Source organism: Ovis canadensis, chromosome X (genome assembly GCF_042477335.2).
Source record: "Ovis canadensis isolate MfBH-ARS-UI-01 breed Bighorn chromosome X, ARS-UI_OviCan_v2, whole genome shotgun sequence".
Taxonomy (NCBI): Eukaryota; Metazoa; Chordata; class Mammalia; order Artiodactyla; family Bovidae; genus Ovis; species Ovis canadensis.
Genome location: NC_091727.1, coordinates 127,418,999 through 127,443,993, shown reverse-complemented (window position 1 = coordinate 127,443,993; position 24,995 = coordinate 127,418,999). Strand labels below are relative to the sequence as shown.

Here is a 24,995-nt window from a genome sequence, read left to right as displayed (position 1 = left end):
TCTTATATATTTTTGAATTTTATTTAATTATGCCACAGTAGGGTTGGCTTTTTGGTGTATAGTTCTGTGAGATCTTTTTTCGTTTTTTTATTATGATAAAATATACTTTAACTTATATAACCTCTTAACCATTTTTAACTGTGTAGTTCAGTGGCATTAAATACATTCATGTTGTTGTGCAAACACCACCACTCTCCATCTCCAGAACTCTTTCATTTGGCAAAAACTGAAACTCTGGACCTGTTAAACAGTGATTTCCAATACCTCCTATCCCCAGTCCCTGGCAACCAGCATTTCTGTCTTTACGATTTTGACTACTCTAGGTAGATACCTCATGTAAGTGGGAGCATACAAAATTGGTTCTTGTTTCACTTAGCATAATGTCTTCAAGGTTCATCCACATTGTAGCATGTATCAGAATTTCTAAGACAAAATGGTCTTTCTTTGTATGTACATATCACATTTTGTTTATCCATTCACTTGTTGATGGACACTTCTTAGGTTGCTTCCATGTTTTAGCTATTGTAAATAATGCTGCAATGAACATGGGAATACAAATATCCCACAGAATCCCCAAGTTCAATTCTTTTGGGTATATGCCCAGAATTTAAATTGCTGGATCATGTAATATTTCTATTTTTAATTTTTGGAAGAGCTGCCATACTCTTTTGGAAGAGCAGCTATACCATTTTATAGTCCCAGCAACAGTGTGTAAGAGTTCCAATTTGTCCATATCTTTGCCAACATTTGTTATTTTCTGTTTTTCATAGTAGCCATTCTAATGGTGTAAGATAGTCTCTTACTTTGATTTTGATCTGCATTTCATTTTCTACTTTCCCTTGTGATTTCTTCTTTGATCTGTTGATTTTTAAGAATGTATTTAATTTTCACAAATTTGTAAATTTTCCCATTTTACAGTTGGCTCTTCAATAACATGGATTTGTCCTTCATGGGTCCACTTATACAAGGATTTTTTCAATAAATACTACACAGTTTGTGGTTGGTTAGGTCCATGGACATGGAACTTTGGATCCAGAGGGCCAACTATAGAGTTATACGCAGGTTTCCATTGCATGGGGTATTGGTGCTCCTAACCCCACACCTCGTTGTTCAAGGGTCACCTATACTTCTGTTAATGATTGCTAACTTCATCCTGTTATGGTTAGGGAAGATATATTTTGTATAATATCTATCTTTTAACATTTATTGAAATAGTTTGCCACCTGATCTATGGTCTATCCTGGAAAATGACCCACATGCACTTGAGAAGAATAGAAATTTTGTTGTCAAGTAAAATAAAGTGTTTGTTATGAAAAATAGTGTTTTGTTATAAAACGCTTTATAAAACAAAGTGTTCGTTATAAAGTATATGTTTGTTAGGTCTAGTTGGTGTATTGTGTTGTTCAAGTCCTCGAATTTCTTGCTTTTCTTCTGTCTGACTGTTGAGAGTGGAGTATTGAAGTCTACGACTACTTTTGTAGAACTGTCTATTCCTTCTGTCTGTTTGGTCAGTTTTTGCTTCATATATTTTGATAGTCTGTTATCAGGTACATAAATGTTTGTCATGTCTTCTTGCTGTATTGAAACTTTTACTAGTAAATAATATTCTTCTTCATCTCTTGTAAATTCTTATAGCTTTTTTGTCTGATTTTATTATAGCCACCCCTGCTCTCATTACCATTTGCATGGAATATCTTTTTCTATCCTTTTACTTTCAACCTATTTCTGCCTTTGGATTTAAAGTACATCTCTTGTAGACAGCATATAGTTAGGTCATATTTTTTAATCCATTCCACCAATCTCTGTCTTTCAGTTGGAGAGTTTAATCCATTTACATTTAAAGTTAATATTGATAAGCAGGGAGTTCTGTCACATTGCTCTTTGTTTTCTATATACTTTATAAACTTTTGTCACATATTTCTTTTGTTACTGTCCTCTTTTGTGTTTAGCTGATTCTTTTGGTAGTATAACAATTTAATACTTGTTTCCTCTTACATGTATTCTGAAACTATTAGGTTGGCCAAAAAGTTAATTTGGATTTTTCCATAAACCGTTATAGAAAAACCTGAATGAGTTTTTTTGGGAACCCAATATTTTCTTTGCAATTATTATGAAGATTGCATATAACATCCTAAATTTATTACTGTTTACACTGAATTTGTATTAGCTTAATTTCAATAATATACAAAAACTCTGCTCCTTTACAGTTTCATCACCACCCCTTTAAGTTAGAGATGTCACAAAATTATATCTGTATACAAATATGCCCCCAAACTTAATCATTTTACATGCATTAGTCTCTTAAATTATATAGAAAGCAAAATGTGGAATTATAAACCAAAGTAATAGTAACACTAGCTTTTAGACTAATGTGTTTTTAGAAATGTATTACTCTCTTAAATCATGTAGATAAAATTATTCTTTCAAACTGTTGTTACACTAATACTAGTTTTTATAATTGCCCATGTCTTCTCCTCTATGAAGATATTTATTTCTTCATACAGCTTTGATTTACTGTCTGATATGTTCTTTCATTTCAGTCTGCAGGACTCCCTTAGCATTTCTTACAGGGTAGGTTAAGTCATAACAAACTCCTTCAGTGTTTTCTTTTCTGGAAATGTCTTAATTTCCCTATTTTGAAGGATAACATTGTTGGATATAGGATTCATAGTTGACGGGCTTTTTTTTTTTTCCTATTTAGCACTTTGAATATGTATCAGCCCATGCTTTCTGGCTTGGAAAGCTTCTGATGAAAAATCAAATTACAATATCAGTGTGAGTCTATTTCTGGACTGTTCTGTTTTGCTGACTGATATGGCTTTTCTTGGCAAGTATTGCATTGTTTTGATTACTATAATTTTATACGTGTGTGTGTGTGTGTGTGTGTGTGTTAGTCGCTCAGTCGTATCCAACTCTTTGCAACCCCATGGACTATAGCCTGCCAGGCTTCTCTGTCCATGGAATTCTCCAGGCAGGAATACTGGAGTGGATTGCCATTCCCTTCTCCAGAGGAACTTCACAACCTAGGGATCGAACCCTGGTCTCCTGCATCACAGGCAGATTCTTTACCGTTTGAGCTACAGCTGCTGCTGCTGCTAAGTTGCTTCAGTCGTGTCTGACTCTGTGCAACCCCAGAGACGGCAGCCCACCAGGCAGGGAAGTCTATAATTTTATATAGTAAGCCTTAAAATAAGGTAGTGTGATTCTTTCATCTTCTGCTGTTTCAAATTTATTCTAGTTTTTCTTTCTTTGCCCTTTCATATACATTTTAGAGTAAGTTCACTGTTTTCTACAAAATATCCTTCTATGGTTTTGATTAGAATTGCATTGAATCTATTGATAATTTTGGTGAGGATTGATATCTTTTCTATGTTGAGCCTTTCAATCCTTGAATACAGTATGTCTTTATATATTTAGATCTCTAGTTTATTTAATCAGCAGTTTGTAGTTCTCAGCATATAGATTTTGCAGCCTTTTGTAGTTCTCAGCATATAGATTTTGTACATATATTATTAGATTTATACCCAAGTATTTCAGTTTTGGAAGAGATCGTGTAAATAGTATATATTTTAAAAATTTTGATTTCCAGTTTTACCCTGCTGTTATGCAGAAATGTTTGTGTTGACCTTGCAATCCTTAAACTTAGCTAATTATATATTAGTTTTAGCAACTAACCTTGCTAATCATATCTTAGTTTTAGGAACTTTTTTGTTGATTCCTTGGGATTTTCTACACATATAATAATTATTTGAAAACTGCTGCTAAGTCACTGCAGTTGTGTCCGACTCTGTGCGACCCCATAGACGGCAGCCCACCAGGCTCCCCCGTCCCTGGGATTCTCCAGGCAAGAACACTGGAGTGGGCTGCCATTTCCTTCTCCAATGCATGAAAGTGAAAAGTGAAAGTGAAGTCGCTCAGTCATGTCTGACCCTCAGCAACCCCATGGATTGCAGCCTACCAGGCTCTTCTGTCCATGGGATTTTCCAGGCAAGAGTACTGGAGTGGGGTGCCATTGCCTTCTCCGTCTTTGAAAACAGAGACAGTATTATTTCTTCCTTTCCAATCTCTATTATTTTTGTTGTTTTACTGCACTGGGTAAGACTACTGGCATGATGTTGAATTGGAGTGCTGCGAGTGGGCATCCTTATCTTGATCCTGATGTTAATGGGAGGGGAGAATTCTGTCTTTCATCATTTAGTATGATTTGGGGCATAACATTTTTTAGATGTCCTTTATCAGGTTGAGGAGTGCATGTGTGCTCAGTCATGTCCAACTTTTTGTGACCCCTTGGACTGTAGCCCGCCAGGCTCCTCTGTCCATGGGATTTCCCAGGCAAGAACAGTGGAGTGGGTTGCCATTTTCTACTCCAGGGCATCTTCCTTACTCAAGAATTGAATCTCCTGGGTAGGGAGATCTCCTTGATCTCCTGCATGGGCAGGCAGATTCTTTTACCATTGAACCACCCGGGGAGGCCATCAGGTTGAGGAAGTTCCTTCTAATTGCTAGTTTATTGGGTTTTTTAAATCATAAATAGGTGTTAAATTTTGACACATGCCTTTTAGTATGAATTGATATGATCATACACTTTTTATTCTTTATACTGTTAATTTGGTGAAATTCATTCATTGAATTCCAGATATTGAATCAACCTTTCATGATGAGGACAGGCCCTTTTTGGTCGTGGAGTAGTGTTCTTTTTATATTGCTGCATTAGATTTGCTACCATTTTATTGAGGATATTAGTGTTTGTGTTCATGAAGATTTTAGTTTATTTTTAATTTTCCTCTTTCTCCTGCTCCTCCCCCTCTTCCACTCAACATCCCACCTCCCCTCGCACCCATTGCTCTCTAGTTTTGGTGGTGTTTGTTCAGTTGCCAAGTCATGGCTGACTCTTTGTGACCCCCTGGACTGCAGCAAGTCAGGCTCCTCTGTCCTCCGCTATCTCCCGGAGTTCACCCAAATTCTTGTTCATTGAGTTGGTGATGCTGTCTAACCATCTCATCCTCTGCTGCCCCCCTTCTCCTTTTGCTTTCAATCTCTTCCAGCATCAAGGTCTTTTCCAATGATTAATCTCTTCACATCAGGTGGCCAAAGTATTGGAGCTTCAGCTTCAGCATTAGTTTTTCCAATGAATATTCAGGGTTGATTTTCTTTAAGATTGACTGGTTTGATCTCCTTGCAGTCCAAGGGACTTTTAAGAGTCTTCTCCTGCACCACAACTCAAAAGCATCAATTCTTCGGCACTAGTTTTGGTATCTGGGTAATAATGACCTCGTAAAATGAGTTGAGACATACTTACTCCTTTTCAGTGTTCTGAACCAGATTGTATAAATATCTGGTAGATTTGGTTACTGAAGCCATGTGAGTCTTACTCAGAATATTTTTAACTACACATTTTTTATTGAGGTGTAATTGACATGTAACTTTATATTCAGTTCAGTTCAGTCGCTCAGTCATGTCCGACTCTTTGCGACCCCATGAATCGCAGCACGCCAGGCCTCCCTGTCCATCACCAGCTCCCAGAGTTCAGTCAAACTCACGTCCATCGAGTCCGTGATGCCATCCAGCCGTCTCATCCTCTGTCGTCCCCTTCTCCTCCTGCCCCCAATCCCTCCCAGCATCAGAGTCTTAGTTTCCAGTATATCATATAATGGTTTGATATTTGTGTATACTGTGAAATGATCACCATAGTAAGTCTGGTTAATATCTATCACCACACATAGTTACTTTTTTTTTTCTTGTGACAAGAATTTTTAAGATTTGTCCTGTTAAGCAACTTTCAAATATCCAGTGCAGTAACTATAGTCACCATGTAATGTCATGTACATTACATCACCATGACTTACCTATTTTACAACTAGAAGTTTTGACCTCCTTCACCCAGTGTGCCCATCCCACACTCCCAGCCTCTGGCAACTCCCAGTCTGTTCTCCAAATCTATGAGTTTATTGTTTTGTTTGTTTGTTTTTAGGTTCTCCATATAAGTGAGATCATGCAGTAATTTGTCTTTCTCTATCTTATTTCACTTTGCATGATGCCCTCAAGGTTCATCCATGTTGTCACAAATAGCAAGGTTTCTTTTTTGTGGCTGAATAATATTCCAGTGTGTGTGTGTGTGTACATAATTTCTTTAATAGAACTATTCAGGTTAAACCTGTTTCATCTTTGGTGAGTTGTAGTGGCTTGTGGCTTTAGAGGAAATTCTCCATTTTATCTAAGTTGTTGAATTATGTACATAGAAATATTCATAATATATTCTTATTATCTTCTTATTTCCTGGGGATCTGTAGTGATATCCCTTCTTTACTTCCTGATATTGATAGCTTTAGCATTCTCTTTTTATCCACGTCATACTGCCTAGAGGTTTCGCAATTATATTGGTTTTTCAAAGGTAAACTTTTGGTTTCATTTATTGTATTTGTTTTTATATTCATTGATTTCTGCCTTTATTATTTCATTCCTTCTGCTTGCTTTGGGGTTATTGTCCTTTTCTTTCTCTGGATTCTCAAGTTAGAATCTTGGTTTACTGCTTTGAGATCATACTTTTTTCCTAAAATAAGAATTTTCAGTTATAAGCATCTTACACATTTTCACATGTTGTATTTTAATGTATTTTAATTTTTTGTTCCATTCAAAATATTTTATAATTTCATTTGAGAGTTCCTTCCTATAAAGTTTCCTTTCCAGGCACTCAAAGAAGTTTTATCTGTTCTATATCTTTAGATTCCTGGTTGTAATCAAGTGTTAAATTCAAATATACATCATCTCATGAGGATTTTGTAATAGCTTTATTTATTATGAATAATAATATGATATTCATTTACCTTGCTTCACTAAGGATTATAATAGTTATGATGTATTGAGTTCTTACTATGTCCTAGGTACAGTGTTGATCACTTTACATAGTTTTACTACATCTCTCAACAATTCTTTTAATTGGTGCTGTTATTAGCCCCATTTTATTACTGAGAAGACTGAATCACATATTTTTTCTTTATTTTTAAAAATCTTTTTATTATTTGCTTATTCATTTGCCTGTACCATGGGGCATATGGGATCTTAGTTTCCCAGCAAGGGCTTGAACCTGTATCCCCTGTAGTGGAAGTGCAGAGTCTTAGCCACTGGACCACCAGGGAAGTGCCTGAATCACATATCTTAAGTGGTTTGTCCAAAGTCACTCAGCCAGTAAGTAGTAGAGCTGAGATTTGAATGTAGGAGAAAAGGAAAGATATAAGCATCTGAATGCAGAGTTCCAAAGAATAGCAAGAAGAGATAAGAAAGCCTTCTTCAGTGATCAATGCAAAGAAATAGAGGAAAACAACAGAATGGGAAGGACAAGAGATCTCTTCAAGAAAATTAGAGATACCAAGGGAACATTTCATGCAAAGATGGGCACGATAAAGGACAGAAATGGTCTGGACCTAACAGAAGCAGAAGATATTAAGAGATGGCAAGAATACACAGAAGAACTGTACAAAGGATCTTCACGACCCGGATAATCACGATGGTGTGATCACTCATCTAGAACCAGACATCTTGGAATGTGAAGTCAAGTGGGCGTTAGAAAGCATCACTAGGAACAAAGCTAGTGGAGGTGATGGAATTCCAGTTGAGCTATTTCAAATCCTGAAAGATGATGCTGTGAAAGTGCTGAACTCAATATGCCAGCAAATTTGGAAAACTCAGCAGTGGCCACAGGACTGGAAAAGGTCAGTTTTCATTCCAATCCTAAAGAAAGGCAATGCCAAAGAATACCCAAACTACCGCACAATTGCACTCATCTCACACTCTAGTAAAGTAATGCTCAAAATTCTCCAAGCTAGGCTTCAGCAATACGTGAACCGTGAACTTCCTGATGTTCAAGCTGGTTTTAGAAAAGGCAGAGGAACCAGAGATCAAATTGCCAACATCCACTGGATCATGGAAAAAGCAAGAGAGTTCCAGAAAAACATCTATTTCTGCTTTATTGACTATGCCAAAGCCTTTGACTGTGTGGATCACAATAAACTGTGGAAAATTCTGAAAGAGATGGGAATACCACACTACCTGACCTGCCTCTTGAGAAACCTATATGCAGGTCAGGAAGCAACAGTCAGAACTGGATGTGAGAGTTGGACTGTGAAAAAGGCTGAGCGCCGAAGAATTGGTGCTTTTGAATTGTGGTGTTGGAGAAGACTCTTGAGAGTCCCTTGGACTGCAAGGAGATCCAACCAGTCCATTCTGAAGCAGATCAGCCCTGGGATTTCTTTGGAAGGAATGATGCTAAAGCTGAAACTCCAGTCCTTTGGCCACCTCATGTGAAGAGTTGACTCATTGGAAAAGACTCTGATGCTGGGAGGGTTTAGGGGCAGGAGAAGAAGGGGACGATAGAGGATGAGATATCTGGATGGCATCACAGACTCAATGGACGTGAGTCTGAGTGAACTCCAGGAATTGGTGATAGACAGGGAGGCCTGGCGTGCTGCGATTCATGGGGTCACAAAGAGTCAGACAGGACTGAGCGACTGAACTGAACTGAACTGATGACTTCCCTGGTGGCTCAGACGGACGGTAAAGCGTCTGCCTACAATGCAGGAGACCCGGGTTCAATCCCTGGGTCAGGAAGATCCCCTGGAAAAGGGAATGGCAGCCCACTCCAGTATTCTTGCCTGGAAAATCCCTTGGACGGAGGAACCTTGTAGGTTACAGTCCCTGGGGTCTCAAAGAGTCGGACATGACTAAGTGACTTCACTTTCTTTCACTTTTGATTCAAAGCAAACTTCTTAACCATTATACTACTTTTTCTCTAAATTTTCAATTTCTTGGCTTCTTAATAAGATTGTCAGCTTTCTTGAGGACAAATAGACTACATCTTAATTATAGTGATCTCCTTTTCTCTGGGCTTCCCTGGTGGCTTAGACAGCAAAGAATCTGCCTGCAATGCAGGAAACCCAGGTTCGATCTCTGGGTCAGGAAGATCCCCTGGAAAAGGTAATGGCAGCCCACTCCATTATTCTTGCCTGGGAAATCCCATGGACAGAGGAGCCTGGTGGGCTACAGTCCATGGGGTCACAAAGAGTCAGATAAGACTCAGCAACTAAGCACATTTCTCTATAGCACCTGGAATGATATTAACACACAGTAGTGGACAAACGGTTGTAGCCCAAATTCAATGAAATAACTGACGTGACAGAGAATCAAACCCATAACTATTGCCATTTTGCCCCAGGTTCTTACCAACTAAGATAACTTAGCATAGTATCCTACATAGAAACAGAAAAAGCTGGCAAAATATTTGTGACAATGGTAATGGCCAAGTGTTAGAGCCAGCCAGAAGGTTCATAAGCGTGACTGACCTGGGTTCCAGCTCCAGTCTCTACTGTATGGTTCTGGCCTTCAGTCTGTCCTTTTGCTCCCTCTTGACCTTTTTGTCACACTTTGAACTTTTATAACAGTTAAGCTTTCCCCAGTGGCTCATGATCCCTCTCCCCTTTTAATCTTGAGGCTTTTAGATGAGCTCTTCACCATTTATTTAAGAAACGTATATCTGAGTCTTAATATATGCCATGCACTTTTTAAAAGCACTTTATAGATATCAACCACTTATATTTTTGTAAGTTGGTACTATTATTATTCCCATTGTACAGATGAGGGAACTCTCCCTGGATGTTGTTTTTTTCTGAACAGTTTTGTTTATTTTTTTTGCTTTGGCTCTGCTGGGTCTTCATTGCTGCATGGCTTTTCTCTGGTTGCGGGCTTCTCATTGCAGTGGCTTTTCTCATTGCAAAGCACAGGCTCTAGGGCGCCCCATCTTCCATAGTTGTGGTATGTGGGCTCAATAGTTGTGGTGCAGGGGCTTAGTGGATCCAAGGCATGTGGGATATTCCCAGATCATGAATTAAACCTGTGTCTCTTGCATTGGCTGGCAGATTCTTTACCACTGAGCCACCAGGGAAGCCCTCTTACTGGCTCTTCTAGTGGTTCATTATCCATTTCCAGTATCCAATAGGAATCTGGGAGGCAGTCTGGAGGTGCTACAAAGCAAAAACTCTGATTGGGCAATCATTGACCTGTTGGATTGTGCCCTGTGTCTGTAGAGGGCAGTGCAGCTGGGTAGTTGGGCCAGCTTTGCCACAGAACACATAAGGACTTCTGTTGCTCTTAGGAATGATCTTCCCTGCCCCATGGTCTCTTGTCTGGCACACACACACATGCAACATTTGTAGTGTTCACATGATGGATTTAAAGTGCAGGATACAGCAGCAGAAACACCGGCTGGGAATTTGATGAAATTTGAATGTGACCTCTCCCTCTGCCCCTTATTGTCTGTTTGATCTTGGGCAAGTCACTTAATCACTTAGTGCTTTGTTTTTCTCAGCTATGAGGTTGAAAATGGTACTGATTATCATAAAAAAACATGAAGATTCAATGAGATGATGCATTTGAATATTTAGCCCAGTGATTGGCACATGAAATTGCTCAATATATTGATGCATTAGATATATTTTAAATTAGTGACATGTAAGACCTTTTGGCCTGTATGTAGCTTGTGGAACTGAATTTTGAGGGCCCAGAACAAGACTTGTCTTTATCTCGGTTGTTTATTTTGAATCTTGATGTTGACTTTTATTTTCTTTATCTTTGGCCATTCATGGGCCTTTGGGATCAGTTCCATCATCCTCAGGATTTAAGGTTTGGTGCCCAAGTATCTACTTGGCCTTGTGTAAATGATATTCTTTTAAGGCCAGCGGCAAAGCCTGTTACTAGAGGTCAGCTTTACCTCTACTCTCAGTGAGATTTTTTTCTCTGCCAGAGTGAGTGTTTTTGCTGTGATTGTCACTTAGGAGTGTCCAGGGACAGAGTTGGGCACGTGTTGCTTCACCCCCTTAACAGCCGCAGAATGGCTGTTAAGGACCCCTGCTCCAGGCATTGAGGCTTGAGCCAGAGTTTTCACCAATCAGTTTCTGAGAGTATGAGGTGCCTCCTAGAAAGACCCTGTTTTAAAAATGTGCAAATCCAGGGAGGCAGGAGTGACGTTGCATTGATGTGCCTCCTCCCTTTATGGATCAAGCTAAGCCCTCTTAAACTGTAGGACTGCTGGTCTGGCGTGGCCTAAGAGCAAGCTCCTGACAGTCATCACCTGAAAGCTCATTAAACCTGGAGCAGGGGATGAAGAAGGTGGTAAGAGAGACCCCTAAAAGCAAAAAGAAGGAAAGTGGAGCACCCCTAACTACTTGAGGTCATATTTGCATTGAAGGAAGGGAGGCAGGCTATGATGCAAGATAGCGAGATGGACATACGAGTTCAGAGTCAGATAAACCTGGGTTTGCATTGTGACTCTACTGTCCTATGGCATTGATGAAGTCACTTCACCTTTCTGAGCCTGGTTTCCTCATCCACAAAATGTGACAAATAATTGTACCCATCTCATAAAAGTGCTGTAAAAATTCAGTGAGAGTTTACCTAAAGCAGTTACTTTGATACTTGCCTGGGATATGTTAAGTGCAGATCACCATCATCACAGCATTGCCAGCAACAAGCAGCTGAAAGAAACAGACTGAGGGAAACCAAAAGCAGCCTTGGGGCTTGTGTGGTGTTCCTTTGGGGACTCCTTACAACATGGTCTCTTAGTCTTAGGCACAGGTCCGTGAGTTCCAAGAGAAGAGCTCTTGTTCTTCTAGGTCCCAGTAAGGGCATAAGAGAGATCCTAGTTATCGTGAGACTGCTGTGAGTGTGTGTGTGTGTGTGTGTGTGTGCACAGGTCCGTGAGTTCCAAGAGAAGAGCTCATGTTCTTCTCGGTCCCAGTAAGGGCATAAGAGAGATCCTAGTTATTGTGAGACTGCTGTGTGTGTGTGTGTGTGTGTGTGTGCGCGCGCGCGCACACAGGTCCGTGAGTTCCAAGAGAAGAGCTCATGTTCTTCTAGGTCCCAGTAAGGGCATAAGAGAGATCCTAGTTATCGTGAGACTGGTGTGTGTGTGTGTGTGTGTGTGTGTGTGTGTGTGTGTGTGTAAGGGCATAAGAGAGATCCTAGTTATCGTGAGACTGGTGTGTGTGTGTGTGTGTGTGTGTGTGTGTGTGTGTGTGTGTGTGTGTGTGTGTGTGTGTGTTCGCAACAGTGAGCTTGAGGTCCAGACTGCTGTGTGTGTGTGTGTGTGTGTTCGCAACAGTGAGCTTGAGGTCCAGACTGCTGTGTGTGTGTGTGTGTGTGTTCGCAACAGTGAGCTTGAGGTCCAGAAGCCACATTGACTCAGTGGTGGTTATATGTGACCCATCAAATTAGGTTTTCTGCAGGAGGAACAGACTGTCACTCTTTGCTTCTCCCTCAATTGTCAGGACCCACTTGCCTTGAATGATAAAGGAAGCTGCTTCAGCCTATTCCCACAGCTCACACAGGCGGAGTTTGTTCCTGACCTGCTTGTTTTTGACTGATAAAGGGTTCCTAGCATGTGTTTTAACAAGTCTGGATTTGGGAAACAGGATCACTACCCAATGCTGGAGACTAGTGGTTTTCTCCTTTTCTTTTGATTTTTAGTCACAGAACCCCATATGTAAAATAGATAAAAGAAAGCTTGGAAGGCTGCCACTTCTGCCCGAAGGTATTTCTAAGAAAGCAAGGGAGCCTATTTGCAAAACACTGAAGTTGTCTTCCTGGGTTGTATTTGCTGCCCTTTTCCTGCCTAGGTCTCTGTTTGGGGAGGAGGATTGGATCTGGCTGTGTAAATAAGCAACCTGGCTCTGAGAAATAGGTCTCGACTGTAATAACACAGTCGTGTAATAACACCTGGCTCCCACAGTGCCCCTTTGTTAGGCTGCCTGAGCCACAGCAGTTGGAGCTGAGATTGGGACGGACCGAATGTTTAGGGAGCGCAGAGCTAATTATGCAATGAAGTGTTGTAACCAAAGCCTGTTCACCAAGTGTTTGGGGGATTTTGAGGTGGCGCTGGTGCTCTTCAGAACATTTCAGCTCATGCAAAATGTGCTGCTTTTAATTTATTACGCATGTGTGCCAACTCCAGTGCTCTGTTTCACTCACACAACCTCTTGTATACACGCTCTCCCATCTGGCATGGCATAACCTGACACATTTTTTGTCTGCCTCTGCATCACAGTCAGAGTGTGACCTGCACTTTATCTTTTTTCCTCTCCAGGCTACAGATGCACATGTTGAATGGAGCTCTTCTTGCTCTGCTGTTTCCTGTGGTGAATACGCGGCTGGTAAGTGGCCCCTTCTAGAAATATACCAGCAACATACAAAATGGTATTTGCTCGCTCCTGTGTTATCCAGTGCTTGTCCTCATCCTTGGGTCATGTCCCCATGTGAGTTTTTATTTTTTTAATCTTTTTTTTTATTAAAGTATAGGTGATTGGGAATGTTATATTAGTTTTAGATGTATAGCATAGTGATTCAGTGTTTTTATAGGTTAAGCTCCATTTAAAATTATTATGAAATATTGGCTATATTCTCTGTACTATGCAATATATCCTTTTAGATTATTTGTATTAATCATGGTAATTTCTACCTTTGACCCCTCCATGTAAGTTTTTACATACCTACACATTCAGTGTTGAGATTTGATGCAACCCTGTTTGGATGTAATGGAGCTTGATGAGGGTGAGAGTATGGTATGGAACTCTGGGGCTTTAGTAAGGGTTTAGGCCAGAAGCAGAACAGATCAGAAAAGCCTATAGAAGCTTTTGGAAGGGTTTGGTGAACAGAAAGGAGGCTCCACCCATTCAACCAAGGCTTCCAGGTGTTCTAAGGGCCTCCAGTGTGGATTCAGCCACATTGGTCCAGAATAATCTACTAGGGAGCCTCAAAGTCAGCCTGCTTTGCCAGAGACACCTTTGGGCAAGAACTAGATTTCTTCCCTGTTCCCCCAAACCAGCAGCGAAGTCTGGCCCACACATCTCCCCAGTGGCTAGCAAGTAGAACCCCACTGTGGCAGGTGGCTGGGTGCTAAACCAGTACAGAGAGAAGTGGGAGTGTAGGCCTTGAGTGGCCGGGCCCTGTCCTCAGACTCCCATATGTGGGGTTGCAGAGGGATTAGCAGGCTGGCCGAGAAAACTCAGGACAAGAACTCACACATGAAATAATTCCTACTGCTTTCTGTTTTCATGACTTAAATTTGCCTCATACATTAATATCACAGTTTAAATCTCAAAATGATTATCTTTCCTCTTTGGATGGCATTTCATAATTTACAAGGTTGTTTCAAATAATAGACTTCCCTGGTGGCTCAGATGGTAAAAGCGTCTGCCTACAATGCAGGAGACCTGGGTTCGATTCCTGGGTTGGGAAGATCCCCTGGAGGAGGAAATGGCAACCCACTCCAGTATTCTTGCCTGGAAAATTCCATGGACAGAGGAGCCTGGTAGGCTATAGTCCATGGGGTTGCAAAGAGTCGGACATGACTGAGCGAATTCACTTCAAATAACAGTTGTGGGAGGTAGCTATTAAGTTGTGTGAAGGCTGAGTATTATAGCCTCTTGTTATAGAGGAGGAAACTGACGTTCAGAGAGTCCATCAGTAGAAATTCTTTCCTTTCGTCCATCCTTCCTTTGTCCTTCCTTCCTTCCCTCCCTTTCCCTCTTTCCTCTTCTTCCCATCTCTAATGGCAGATTTGTTATTCTATTCGTTATGACCCCCAGTACTTTCTAAATAAATGTCAAGCTTTAGTCAGCGAGCTTATCAAGAATGTCCAAGTAACTTTTCTTAACATAGAAATTTCTTTGATGAACTCTGTGTTAACTAGCAATTCCAGTCGGGCTGGTAAATAATCTTGTATTCCTTTTCTAAAATAAAAGCTCAGGATGGTGGCTCTATTTGCATATGTCTTGACAGTTGGCTTTGGTCTGGTTACTTTAAATGGCTGGGACCCCTCCTAGGCTACCCTGACCTTCAGGACTTTTTACTTTGCAATCCCTTATTTGAGCTCAGATTGACAAAATAAGGCACAGGAAGGTAGGCAACTCTTTAAGCCTGATGATCTAATTAGGCAGGAAGTCAATTCTGGACATTTTTTGCCCTTTCTTCCTTCTTGGCCCTTGATGCTTTTTAATCCCCTTTTTCCTCCTTAGCTATAATGAGGAAACAAGGAAAATAGAATGAGCTAATTGGTGTGTATACCAGTAATACAAACGTATATACACTCATATAAAGACAGTGAGGGAGTTAGAGGAAATTTCCACAGTCAGCTGAAGGATGTGGATCATCAGTGAATTTCCATGTGGTCTTCTGCCCTGTGCCTTATTGGCACTGGGGCTTGCAGACCAGCTAGAGAATGTCCAGCTCCAACTTCCTCCTGGTTCTTCATCTTAGAAGCTGACACCTTAGAAAAAAGAAGATTTATTCCAATGGCCCATATTACAAGTAAGTACTCTTCACCACCAGGATTTCAGAGTAGGTCTCTTTTTGACTTCAGATGAAGTGCCTTAAGGGCAATTTCACTTTTGTTTCTTGGAGGGAAGGAAGGGAAATGTATCATGGAACTATTATTAGATTATCAGAGAGCTGAAAGCTTGTCTGAGCTAATCTTCTAGAGGGGAAACTTGTGCTTAGTCGCTCAGTCATATCCGGCTCTTTGCAACCCCATGGACTGTAGCCTGCCAGGCTCCTCTGTCCCTGGGGATTCTCCAAGCAAGAATACCAGAGAGGGTTGTTGCCACGCCCTCCTCCAGGGGATCTTCCCAACCCAGGGATCGAACCCAGGACTCCTGCATTGCAGATGGATTCTTTACCATCTGAGCCACCAGGGAAGCCCAGAGGGGGACTTAGATGGATAAATGACTTGCCTAAGAAGCCAAGGTGGATGCGCCTAGAACCCAGGTCTCCTAACTCAGACTTCAGAGCCCTTTTCCTTTGTTTGATTGACATTTAGGGTGAGTTTGAATATGAATGCTAGTGAATTAAGACGCTGGAGATGCTGCTTAGATTCTCTCCAAGTAGAAGAGTTGGGTCGTAGGCATCTTTGATAAGTTGATGAGCACTGTAGAGCCTCTTCCCATATGCACAAAGACAAGTTTGTGTACAATTTCAGGAGGGACACAGACCACCACCTCCTGCCCCTTTCTCCCAGAAGCCCATCCATGGATTCCTTGTTGAGGTCCCCAGCCCCAGCTGTCAGTAAGTAGTCCATGGCATGGAGAATAGATGAACTGCCTAGTAGCTGCTTGTATAGCCAGTGGTTTTTCAGTTTGATGGTAATGAGGTTCCTTATCTGTACCCATGACTTTGCAGAGAATGTCATCCATTTCAGGCTAAACCACCTCCTGGAAAGTGCAAGCCAAGACGTGGGAGCTAAGCAGGGTGCCCATGGAAGTTGGTTACATATTAGCTTTTCAGTTATAGCTCTTAGACCTTGCAGAGCTGTTGATCTGGTCCTCAGAATGAGGCATGGGACCCAAGCTGCATTCCCAACCCTGAGCCTTTTACCCTCAAATGTCCATGACAACTTCTTATGAATATGAAGTATTCTGAGCAAGGGAGAAAAGAAACTGCACTGTGTCAGCCCCTTCTCCAACCAAAGCCCTAGCCTGGCCTATATTTATTTATGTTTGCAGCCATCTGTCTTCTACTAGAACAATAAGGAGATGAATGATAATGATTCTTTTCATCAAGCTCCTTTCTTCATCAAGGCTCAAAGCCTCTAGTATATTATTATCTCATTATCAAAAATTGCCCTATTGTGTAGCCATGTTGATCTGTTACATTAGTTCCTGTTTTCCTCCTTTACCACCCCTCCCCTTTTAGCCAGTTCCTGTTCTCTGTTAGATGTTTCTCTTGAATGTTCCTACCTCTCAGACTGAGTGGAAGAGGTTAATAATGATTCTTCCCACTCCTGGGGCAGCTGCTCCCTGTCCACCGTCATGTTTTGGAGATGTAACTGCCGCCGGCACACCTTGTACCCATGTGTGCTGCTGGGAACACTTTGCTGTCACGGATGCAAATCGGCTTGAGAATCTTACTCTTTGCTAATTGGTACATTGAAACGTGCTAATTGACCTAGAAAAGTTATTTCTGTGAGTGGCAAATTGAGCTATTTTAAAAGTTATAGTTTGGGTTTTGGACTTGAACTAGGGACAGACTGTCCCTTTGCTTTTTGACAGTACTTAAAATAGAAAAAGCTTGTTTTCAAAAGAGGCCTTAGCTTTCTGAAGAATTGATTCAGCCAAAATTGTGGCTCAACCTTCTACAAAGGCCAGTATGTTTCTGATCAGATGAATGCAAAGTGTATGGGGACATGGATGGTGTTGAGAAAGCCTGGGGTTCCAGCAAATTCTAGGGACTGGCCTAGAATAGGTCTAATTACTGCCTGTATTTTGAGATTAATCTTTGAAAGCCTTACAGAATGCCAGCCCAGCCATACCAGTCAGTCCAAATTTTTATTGAGTACATTTTTTGTTAAATATTGTGCTATATGCTTCAGGAGATGCAAAAGCAACCAGTTTATTCCCAGCCCTCAAGGAACTTGTTGTTTAGTTAGAAGGATAAGGCACAAATGCCTTAGATGTGATTGCAATGTTAGAGTCAAAATCACGAGAAAGGAGAATTGCAAGGCAATACAGGCTTAATAGCTAAATTGTAATTGTTCCAAGTTCTACAAAAATGGGAAGAAGATTAATATCAGCATTTATTGAGCATCTAATGTGAATGTGTGCCAGGTAATTTATGAATATTCTTATTTAATTCTCACAAGAACCTGATTTTACCTGTGAGGAAACTGAGGTTTGGAGAAGCTAAATGACTTGCTCAGAGTTACATGATTGCTTGCTAAGTCATTTCAGTCATGTCCGACTCTGTGCGACCCCATAGATGGCAGCCCACCAGGCTCTCCCGTCCCTGGGATTCTCCAGGCAAGAACACTGGAGTGGTTTGCCATTTCCTTCTCCAATACATGAAAGTGAAAAGTGAAAGTGAAGTCGTTCACTCATGTTCGACCTTCAGCGACCCTGTGGACTGCAGCCTTCCAGGCTCCTCCGTCCATGGGATTTTCCAGGCAAGAGTACTGGAGTGGGGTGCCATTGCCTTCTCCAAGATACATGATTTGTAAGTACTAAAACTAAATCTAAAGACTTTGAGCTCTAATGCACTGTGTCCTGAAGAGGTCATTGGATGAAGTGGTCCAGAAATGCTCCATGCAGAAGTAAAGCCTGAACCAAGCCTTGAAGGGCTATTAGAATGTGCATACAAACTGCAGAGGAAAGTGATAGTTCAACTAAGGGACCAGAGGTATGGAGGTAAGAAATAGTAGACTCTCCTTGAGAGTCTAAAGATCAGAATGGAGAGTCATGAACTCCAATTAGACTCCTATATAGACTTTGCCACTTACTTGCAAATCTCCAGAAGACATCCTGTGACATTGATTCTGTCACGTCTTTTAGCCCTTGGAGTGTTTTGATTTTATGTGTACTTCTTACCTTTTCCACCACCAGTAAGAATTCTTACAGGGAGATGGGGCTTTTCAACCACAAAATCTTTCCCAAATACAAATATGTCACCCTAGTAGAGTTGTTAAGAGTATGAACTCAGGGATCTGATTTTCCAGGTTCATACCCTGACTGTGCTGTGTGTGTATGAGAGGGAGGGAGAAAGGGAACTTGTCTAAGTTACTTAACTTGAATGGGCTTCCACGCTCTCACCTATGGTATGGAGGTGATCATAGTGCCTCCCTCCTAAAGCTGCTCTGAGGATTAAATCAGTTAATATGTGTAAAGCATGTAGCACAGCACCTGGCAGATGGGAAGTCCTCCATCAGCGTTAGTTGTTAATTATTAGTCTTTGATCTTCACAGAAACCCTGTGAAAGGTGGGTATTAGTGTTACTGTACCAGGTTCCATTGCCCAGTGTGCAGGAAGCCAAATGCTGAGATGCTGAGGTTTGCCCTTACAAGGCAGCCAAGCGAGGAAAACCAATCTCAAATCCACCTCCCCTAAGTTGAGGGGCTTAGGATATTTATGATACAAGGAAGCAGGGTGGTCTGAGGTCTGGGAAAAGATGGCTGGAGGGAAGAAAAAGATGAAGTAATCAGCGTTCTGTGCAAGTGTAGCTGAGTTACGTACTTCTTGAGATGCATGTTCAGAAAATGGTGACCTTAACATGATCTGAGGATGGAATTTTTGGCTCTCTGATATCAAAAGTTAATCCATCAGATAACTCTCAGTCCCAGCTGAATGGTTGATGGTCTTGACCACTTTGAAATGGGCTAGACTAGCTCCATGTTCCTGAAAAAACAACTTAAGCAACCATTACTATAATATCAGAGCTGTTATCTATAGGGGATGGCTAAAGGAGTCTTGTGATACATTGTCTAAGCTATAGGTAGCTTGGAAGGTACACAGTTTGCAAGAACAATTAAGGAGAGCTTGGTTGGCGAAGGCAGGTTACAGGATGTTACTTATTAAGCAAGTTATGGTTTAAGAAATGTAGCTGATAACTGCCCTTGGTTTCATTTGTTGTTGTTATTTAGTTGCTAAGTCATGTCTGATTCTTTGAGACCCCATAGATGGTAGCCCGTCAGGCTCCTCTGTCTATGGAGTTTCCCAGGCAAGAATACTGGAGTGAATTGCCATTTCCTTTTTCAGGGGATCTTCCTGACCCAAGGATCAAACCCATGTCTCCTGCACTGGCAGGCAGATTCTTTACCACTGAGCCATCTGGTTAGCACTGCCATTTAACAGATTAAACCTTAGAAAGTTTATATAACTTGCTCAGGGATACACAAGAATTGACAGAACTGGCCTGAGAATGTCTGTCTTTCTGATATGAAAGCTCAAGGGTTTCCTTCCACCTCTGTCCTTTTATTTTCAAGTATTTAGACAAGTTAAGTTTTTGTGTAAATTTTATACAATATCCGTTAGAGATTTGGAGGACTGATTATACTCTCAGGATTTTTTTTTCAAGGATATGCTCCTTGAAAAAACCATTTAATCAGACAAGTATAAAGAGAAAGCCAATCTTTTAACCTCATCAACTTTCAATCCTGTCTTCCCAGGGGTAAGTTGTGTTAATTGTTTGTATATGTTTCCACATTTTTCTTTTGCCCATAAGTGCAGATGGAGATGTTCACATTTCTAGGGTTGTTGGTTTGTTTGGTTGTAGGTTTCTTGAACAATCGGTATTGAACTGCAAACATTCCTCCAGTGTATTTTCCTTTAACCTAATTGTAGAATCTGTAATCTCTTCAGGTGTGGACATAGCTCAGTTGTTTTCCAATAGCTGCTTAGCACTCCATAGTTTGGTTGAAGTGTATATTCAGCCTCTTGCCAGGCTCCCAGGCCTGCATCATAACTAGTGTCTGTGGGCAAGGATAGTGTCTTTTGTGGTATCTGCTCTATGCAGGGCACCCAGCACATGGTGGTATCCACAGATAGAATGAGTGAATTAGTCCATCAACCTGATTATTGCAGAGGAATTCCAGGGATCTTTTGCACACACGTCCAGTATGATGTCTTAGGTGTGATACCAGAGGGATGAGAGATATTTTTCCCAAGTGAATTATTTTTAAACCACTTAAAATAGTGCTATTTTCCTGATGACAGCAAAAGACATATTTAGTGATGAAAATTTGTAAAATATGGGAAAGTAGAAATAAAAAATAAGTACCATCAATGCAAAAGGGGTTATTTTTCAACATATTAAAAAAAAAAGAAAAACACCAAAAAGCATGAGGCTTTTGTGCCTCTGTCCTTGAAATTGTGTAAATGTTTTCTTTACAAAAGTAATATCTTCATAATAGCAAATAAAGAAAATACAGAAAAAAACTGAAATAGGATCATTGAATAGTTAACAGATGTTCATATTGTTTGCAGCATATTCTCAAAGTCTTCTCATCTCTGTGTGGTTGTTAAGAGTTAGTATAATGTAGTGGTCAGGTGGCTGACTCTGGAGTGGGCAGATCCTTGCTTTTATGGCTGGCTCGTCTGTCTTTATCCATGTGATCGTGGGTAACTTACACACTTCGGTGACCTTGTTTTCTTATCAGTAGATGGGAGCTTGAACGAATGGAGATATATAAGGTAAGCACTTAGTCTAGTGCCTGGCACACAGTAAATGTTTAATAAGTGTTGGATGCTCTTGTTGTTACTACTACTCCAAATAGAGGTCGAACTGGGCTCCTGTTGGCCTGTATTATTTGATGTTAGCCTTCAGGGCCTTGGCTCCAGCTCCCTGGTTGGGTGATGTTGATGTGAAGAGGGCTTTGTTTCTGAATTAGCTTTGTGGAGTGAGATTAAAATTCCCTGGCAGGATTTCTTTTCCACATTGACTAGCAGTGTGTGTGTGTGTTTCCCACACAGACTGTTGGATTAGGGAACTGGCCATCTCTCTCTCTTCCCTCCTGACAGGTGAATTAGGCCCACTCCTGGTGTTTCTTCCCATTTGAATGAAATGTCGAGACCCCTGGGTTTTTCAGTAACACCCAAGCTCCCCGCTCTCGCGGAGAGTGGCAGCCATGAGTGAGGATGACAGGCAGCAGCCTCTTTGCCTCCAGTTTAATAGTTCTTTGCACTAGTTCTGTTTTCCAAAAATGGCGATTAGAAGGCACAGCCTCTGACTCTTCCAACCAATATTTCTCCCTTGACCTCGAGCCACTCCCCCAAGCCATGTTTCTTTTTTGTTTTTTTTTTAGATCAAGCAGGCAAGATTTATTGAGCAAGTTGTAAGCAGTACAGTCTCGAGTGGTCAGCAGTGTTTCTTTGTGCAGTCAAAGCCTTATCTAGTGGGTGAGTTCCGTTTCCCCAATCTGTGTGGATCAGTGGTTCTCAGCTCTGACTGCACCCTAGAAGCAGCAGAGCCAATTTCAAAATGTAAGCATTTTCCAAAAGCACCCCAGGCAATTCCAGTGTGCTGGCAGCACTGCTTAGGGCCCTGCCTGGTCTGCTGCCGCTGACCTTGGGACTTTGACTGAGTTTGCTTCCTTCCCATCAAGCATCAGTTTCCCCATTTGTCAAATGGGCTTAGTGATATCTGCTCTGTCTACCTCACAGATAGCTTTTTGAAGAAAAGGTAGCAGATAACAAAAGATAACAGAAGAATTAGCAAAGAGCTTTGAACATTTAAAAGCACGCCACAAAGAGGCAATGAGTCCTTGCCTCTTTCTCTCTCCCTGTTGTCACTTTTTTGAGGGGGGAGTGTTTATTGAGATAAAATCTATTAATACAAGTATATCCATTTGAAGTGTATAATTCAATGTCTAATTCAGTGTATTACAGAGTTGTACAACCATTGCCACTATTTAATCTTAGAATATTTTCGTAATTCTCCCCCACCCCCACCAAAAGCATTAGTGATGTCTCTCTACTCCTCCCCTCCACAGACCCTGGCGACCACTCCTCTCCTTTCTGTCCCTATGGATTTGCTTTTTCTAGATCTCATGTAAATAGAATCATATCATTTTTCTGACTGACTGATTTCACTGAGCATAGTTTTCAAGTTCATGCAGGTTGTTGCGTGTATCAATACTTCAGTCCTTTTTATGACTGAATAATAATAGTCCTTTGTAGAGTATACCACATTTTGAAAAATGGAAGTATACTGTATCTACAATGTTGGCCAGCTTCAAGTGTACAGCACAGTGACCAGTGTGTCAGATTGCCTTCCCTTATAGAGGGCATTACAAAATACTGAGTATAGTTCCCTGTGCTGTATTGCAGGTCTTTGTTGGTTATCTTATATTTTGTTTATTCGTTCACACATTGATGGACATTTGGGTTGTTTCCACCTTTAGGCTGTTGTGAATAGTGATACTGTGAATGGTCCTGTAAAGATATCTGCTTGACTAAACTTCCCTGTTGGCTCAGACGGTAAAGAATCTGGCTGCAATGCAGGAGACTTGGGTTCTGTTCATGGGTTGGGAAGATCCCCTGAAGAAGGAAATGGCTACCCACTCCAGTATTCTTGCCTGGAGAATTCCATGGACAGAGGAGCCTGGTGGGGTACAATCTTGACTGCTTTGGGGTGTATACCTAGAAGTGAAATTTCTGGGTCATATGGTAACTCCATGTTTAAATAACCTTTTGAGGAACTGCCAGATTGCTTTCCAGAATGGCTTCCCTGTTTTTTTATTCCTGCTAGCAATATATTGAGGGTTCTGATTTTGCTGCCTCCTTGCCAACAATTTTTATTACCTGATTTTCCCCCATTATAACCATTTGGGAAGGTGTAAAATGGTATCTCCCTGTGGTTTTGATTTGTATTTCCCTGATAACTAATGATGTTGAACACCCTTTCATGTACTTATTGGCCATTTTTATGTGTTCTGAGGGGAAATGGCTTTTCAAATCCTTTCCCATGTTTAAATTGGGTTATTTGTTTTTTATTGTTCAATTGTGATAGTTCTTGTGTGTTGGGATAGTAGACCCTTATCTGGTATATGACTTGAAATATTTTCTCTCATCCTTTGGGTTGTCTTTGCATTTTATTGATAGCATCCTTTAAAATACAAAATCTTTAAACACTGATGAAGTTTACTCTCTTTAATTTGTCTTTGACTGCTTGTGCCTTTGGTGTTATGTCTAAGACACTAGTATGTAATCAAGTTCATGAGGTCTTAGAAATATCCTTTAAGAGTTTCATAGTGTTAGATCTTGCATTTAGGACTTTTAATATATCATGTGAAGAAGGGATCCAAATTCATTCTGTTGCATGTGGATATCCAGTTGTCCCAGCATTATTTGTTGAAAAGACTCTTCCCTGTTGAAATGTCTTGGAACCCTTATCAAAAATCAATCAACTAGGGTTTATTTCTAGACCATCAGTTTTATTCCATTAATGTATATGTCTATTCTTATCCTGGCACCACACTGTCTTGATGATCACTGTAGATTTGTAGAAAGTTTTCAAAGTGAGAAGTGTGTCATTCAAATTTGTTATTCTTTTTCAATATAATTTTGGCCATTCTGGGGCCCTTGTATTTCCATATGAATTTCAGGATCATCTTGTAATTTGTTGCAAAACAGCCAGCTGGGATGCTGTTGGGGTTACACTGACTATAGAGTAATGGCAGGAATATTGTCGTTTTAACAATATTAAGTCTTTCAGTCTATGAACACAGGATATCTGTCTATGTATTTAGGTCTTCTTTAATTTTTTTTCAGTGACATTTTGTTAGTTTTTTGGAATATAGATTTCGCACTTTTTTGGGTTAAATGTATTCCTATGTATTTTATTCTTTTTGATGGCTCTGCAAATGGAATTGTTTTCATTTCATTTTCAGATTGCTCATTACAGTTCATTTTTCTGTATCGATCTTATAACCTTTCAGAACTTTTTTATTACTGCTAATAACTTGTGTGTGTGTATGTGTGTGTGTGTGTGTGTATTTTTTAAGATTTTCTGTAGATAAGGTTGTGTTATTTATGAACAGAGATAGGTTAACTTCTACTTTCCAATCTGGGTGCCTTGTATTTTTTTTTTTTTATGGCCAATTGCCCTGGCTACAACTTCCAGTACAGTGTTACATAGAAGTGGCGAGAATGGATATCCTTGTCTTATTTCTTACCTTAGGGGAAAAGCATGTAGTCTTTCATCATTGAGTATGACTTTAGCTGTAGGTTTTTTGCACATGCCCTTATCAAGTTGAGGAAGTTCCTTTAGTAAATTTTAATAAATATCTGTCCTTGGGGAACCGAGGGTAGTAGAGTTTTTTAATGTTGAGGTACTTAGTCATTCACAGTTTAGAATTGCTTATGGTGGGAAATGTCTTTCTAAGGAAGGCATTGTAATGCTTCAGGGTTTAAAATCACCTACACGCAAATTAAAGAAAGGAATCTTAAGCATATTTAAAAGAAAAGTGAAAGCTTATAGTTTCTTTTTTAAATTATTTTTTTACTGAAGAATAATTGCTTTAAGGAATTTTGCTGTTTTCTGTCAAACCTCAACATGAGTCAGCCATGAGTCAGGTATACATATATCCCCTCCCTTTTGAATCTCCCTCCCTATCCCATCCCTCTAGGTTGATACAGAGCCCCTGTTTGACTTTCCTGAGCCATTCAGCAAATTCCTGTTGACTATCTGTT

General features: G+C 40.5%; 1 protein-coding gene and 1 non-coding gene across 20 annotated transcripts in view; both read left to right on the top strand.

Annotated features, from left to right (window-relative positions):
• Positions 1 to 24,995, top strand: part of TMEM164 (transmembrane protein 164) — a 386,200-nt gene that overhangs the window by 89,557 nt on the left and 271,648 nt on the right. For all 19 annotated transcript variants that reach the window (XM_070290931.1, XM_070290932.1, XM_070290935.1 and 16 more), the window contains one exon: positions 13,130 to 13,196. In XM_070290931.1, the coding sequence (XP_070147032.1) occupies positions 13,130 to 13,196 (67 nt within the window). The remainder of the gene's footprint in view (positions 1 to 13,129; positions 13,197 to 24,995) is intronic.
• On the top strand, positions 14,208 to 14,280 carry TRNAC-ACA (transfer RNA cysteine (anticodon ACA)). The gene has a single exon. It is a non-coding gene; the product is annotated as a tRNA-Cys (tRNA).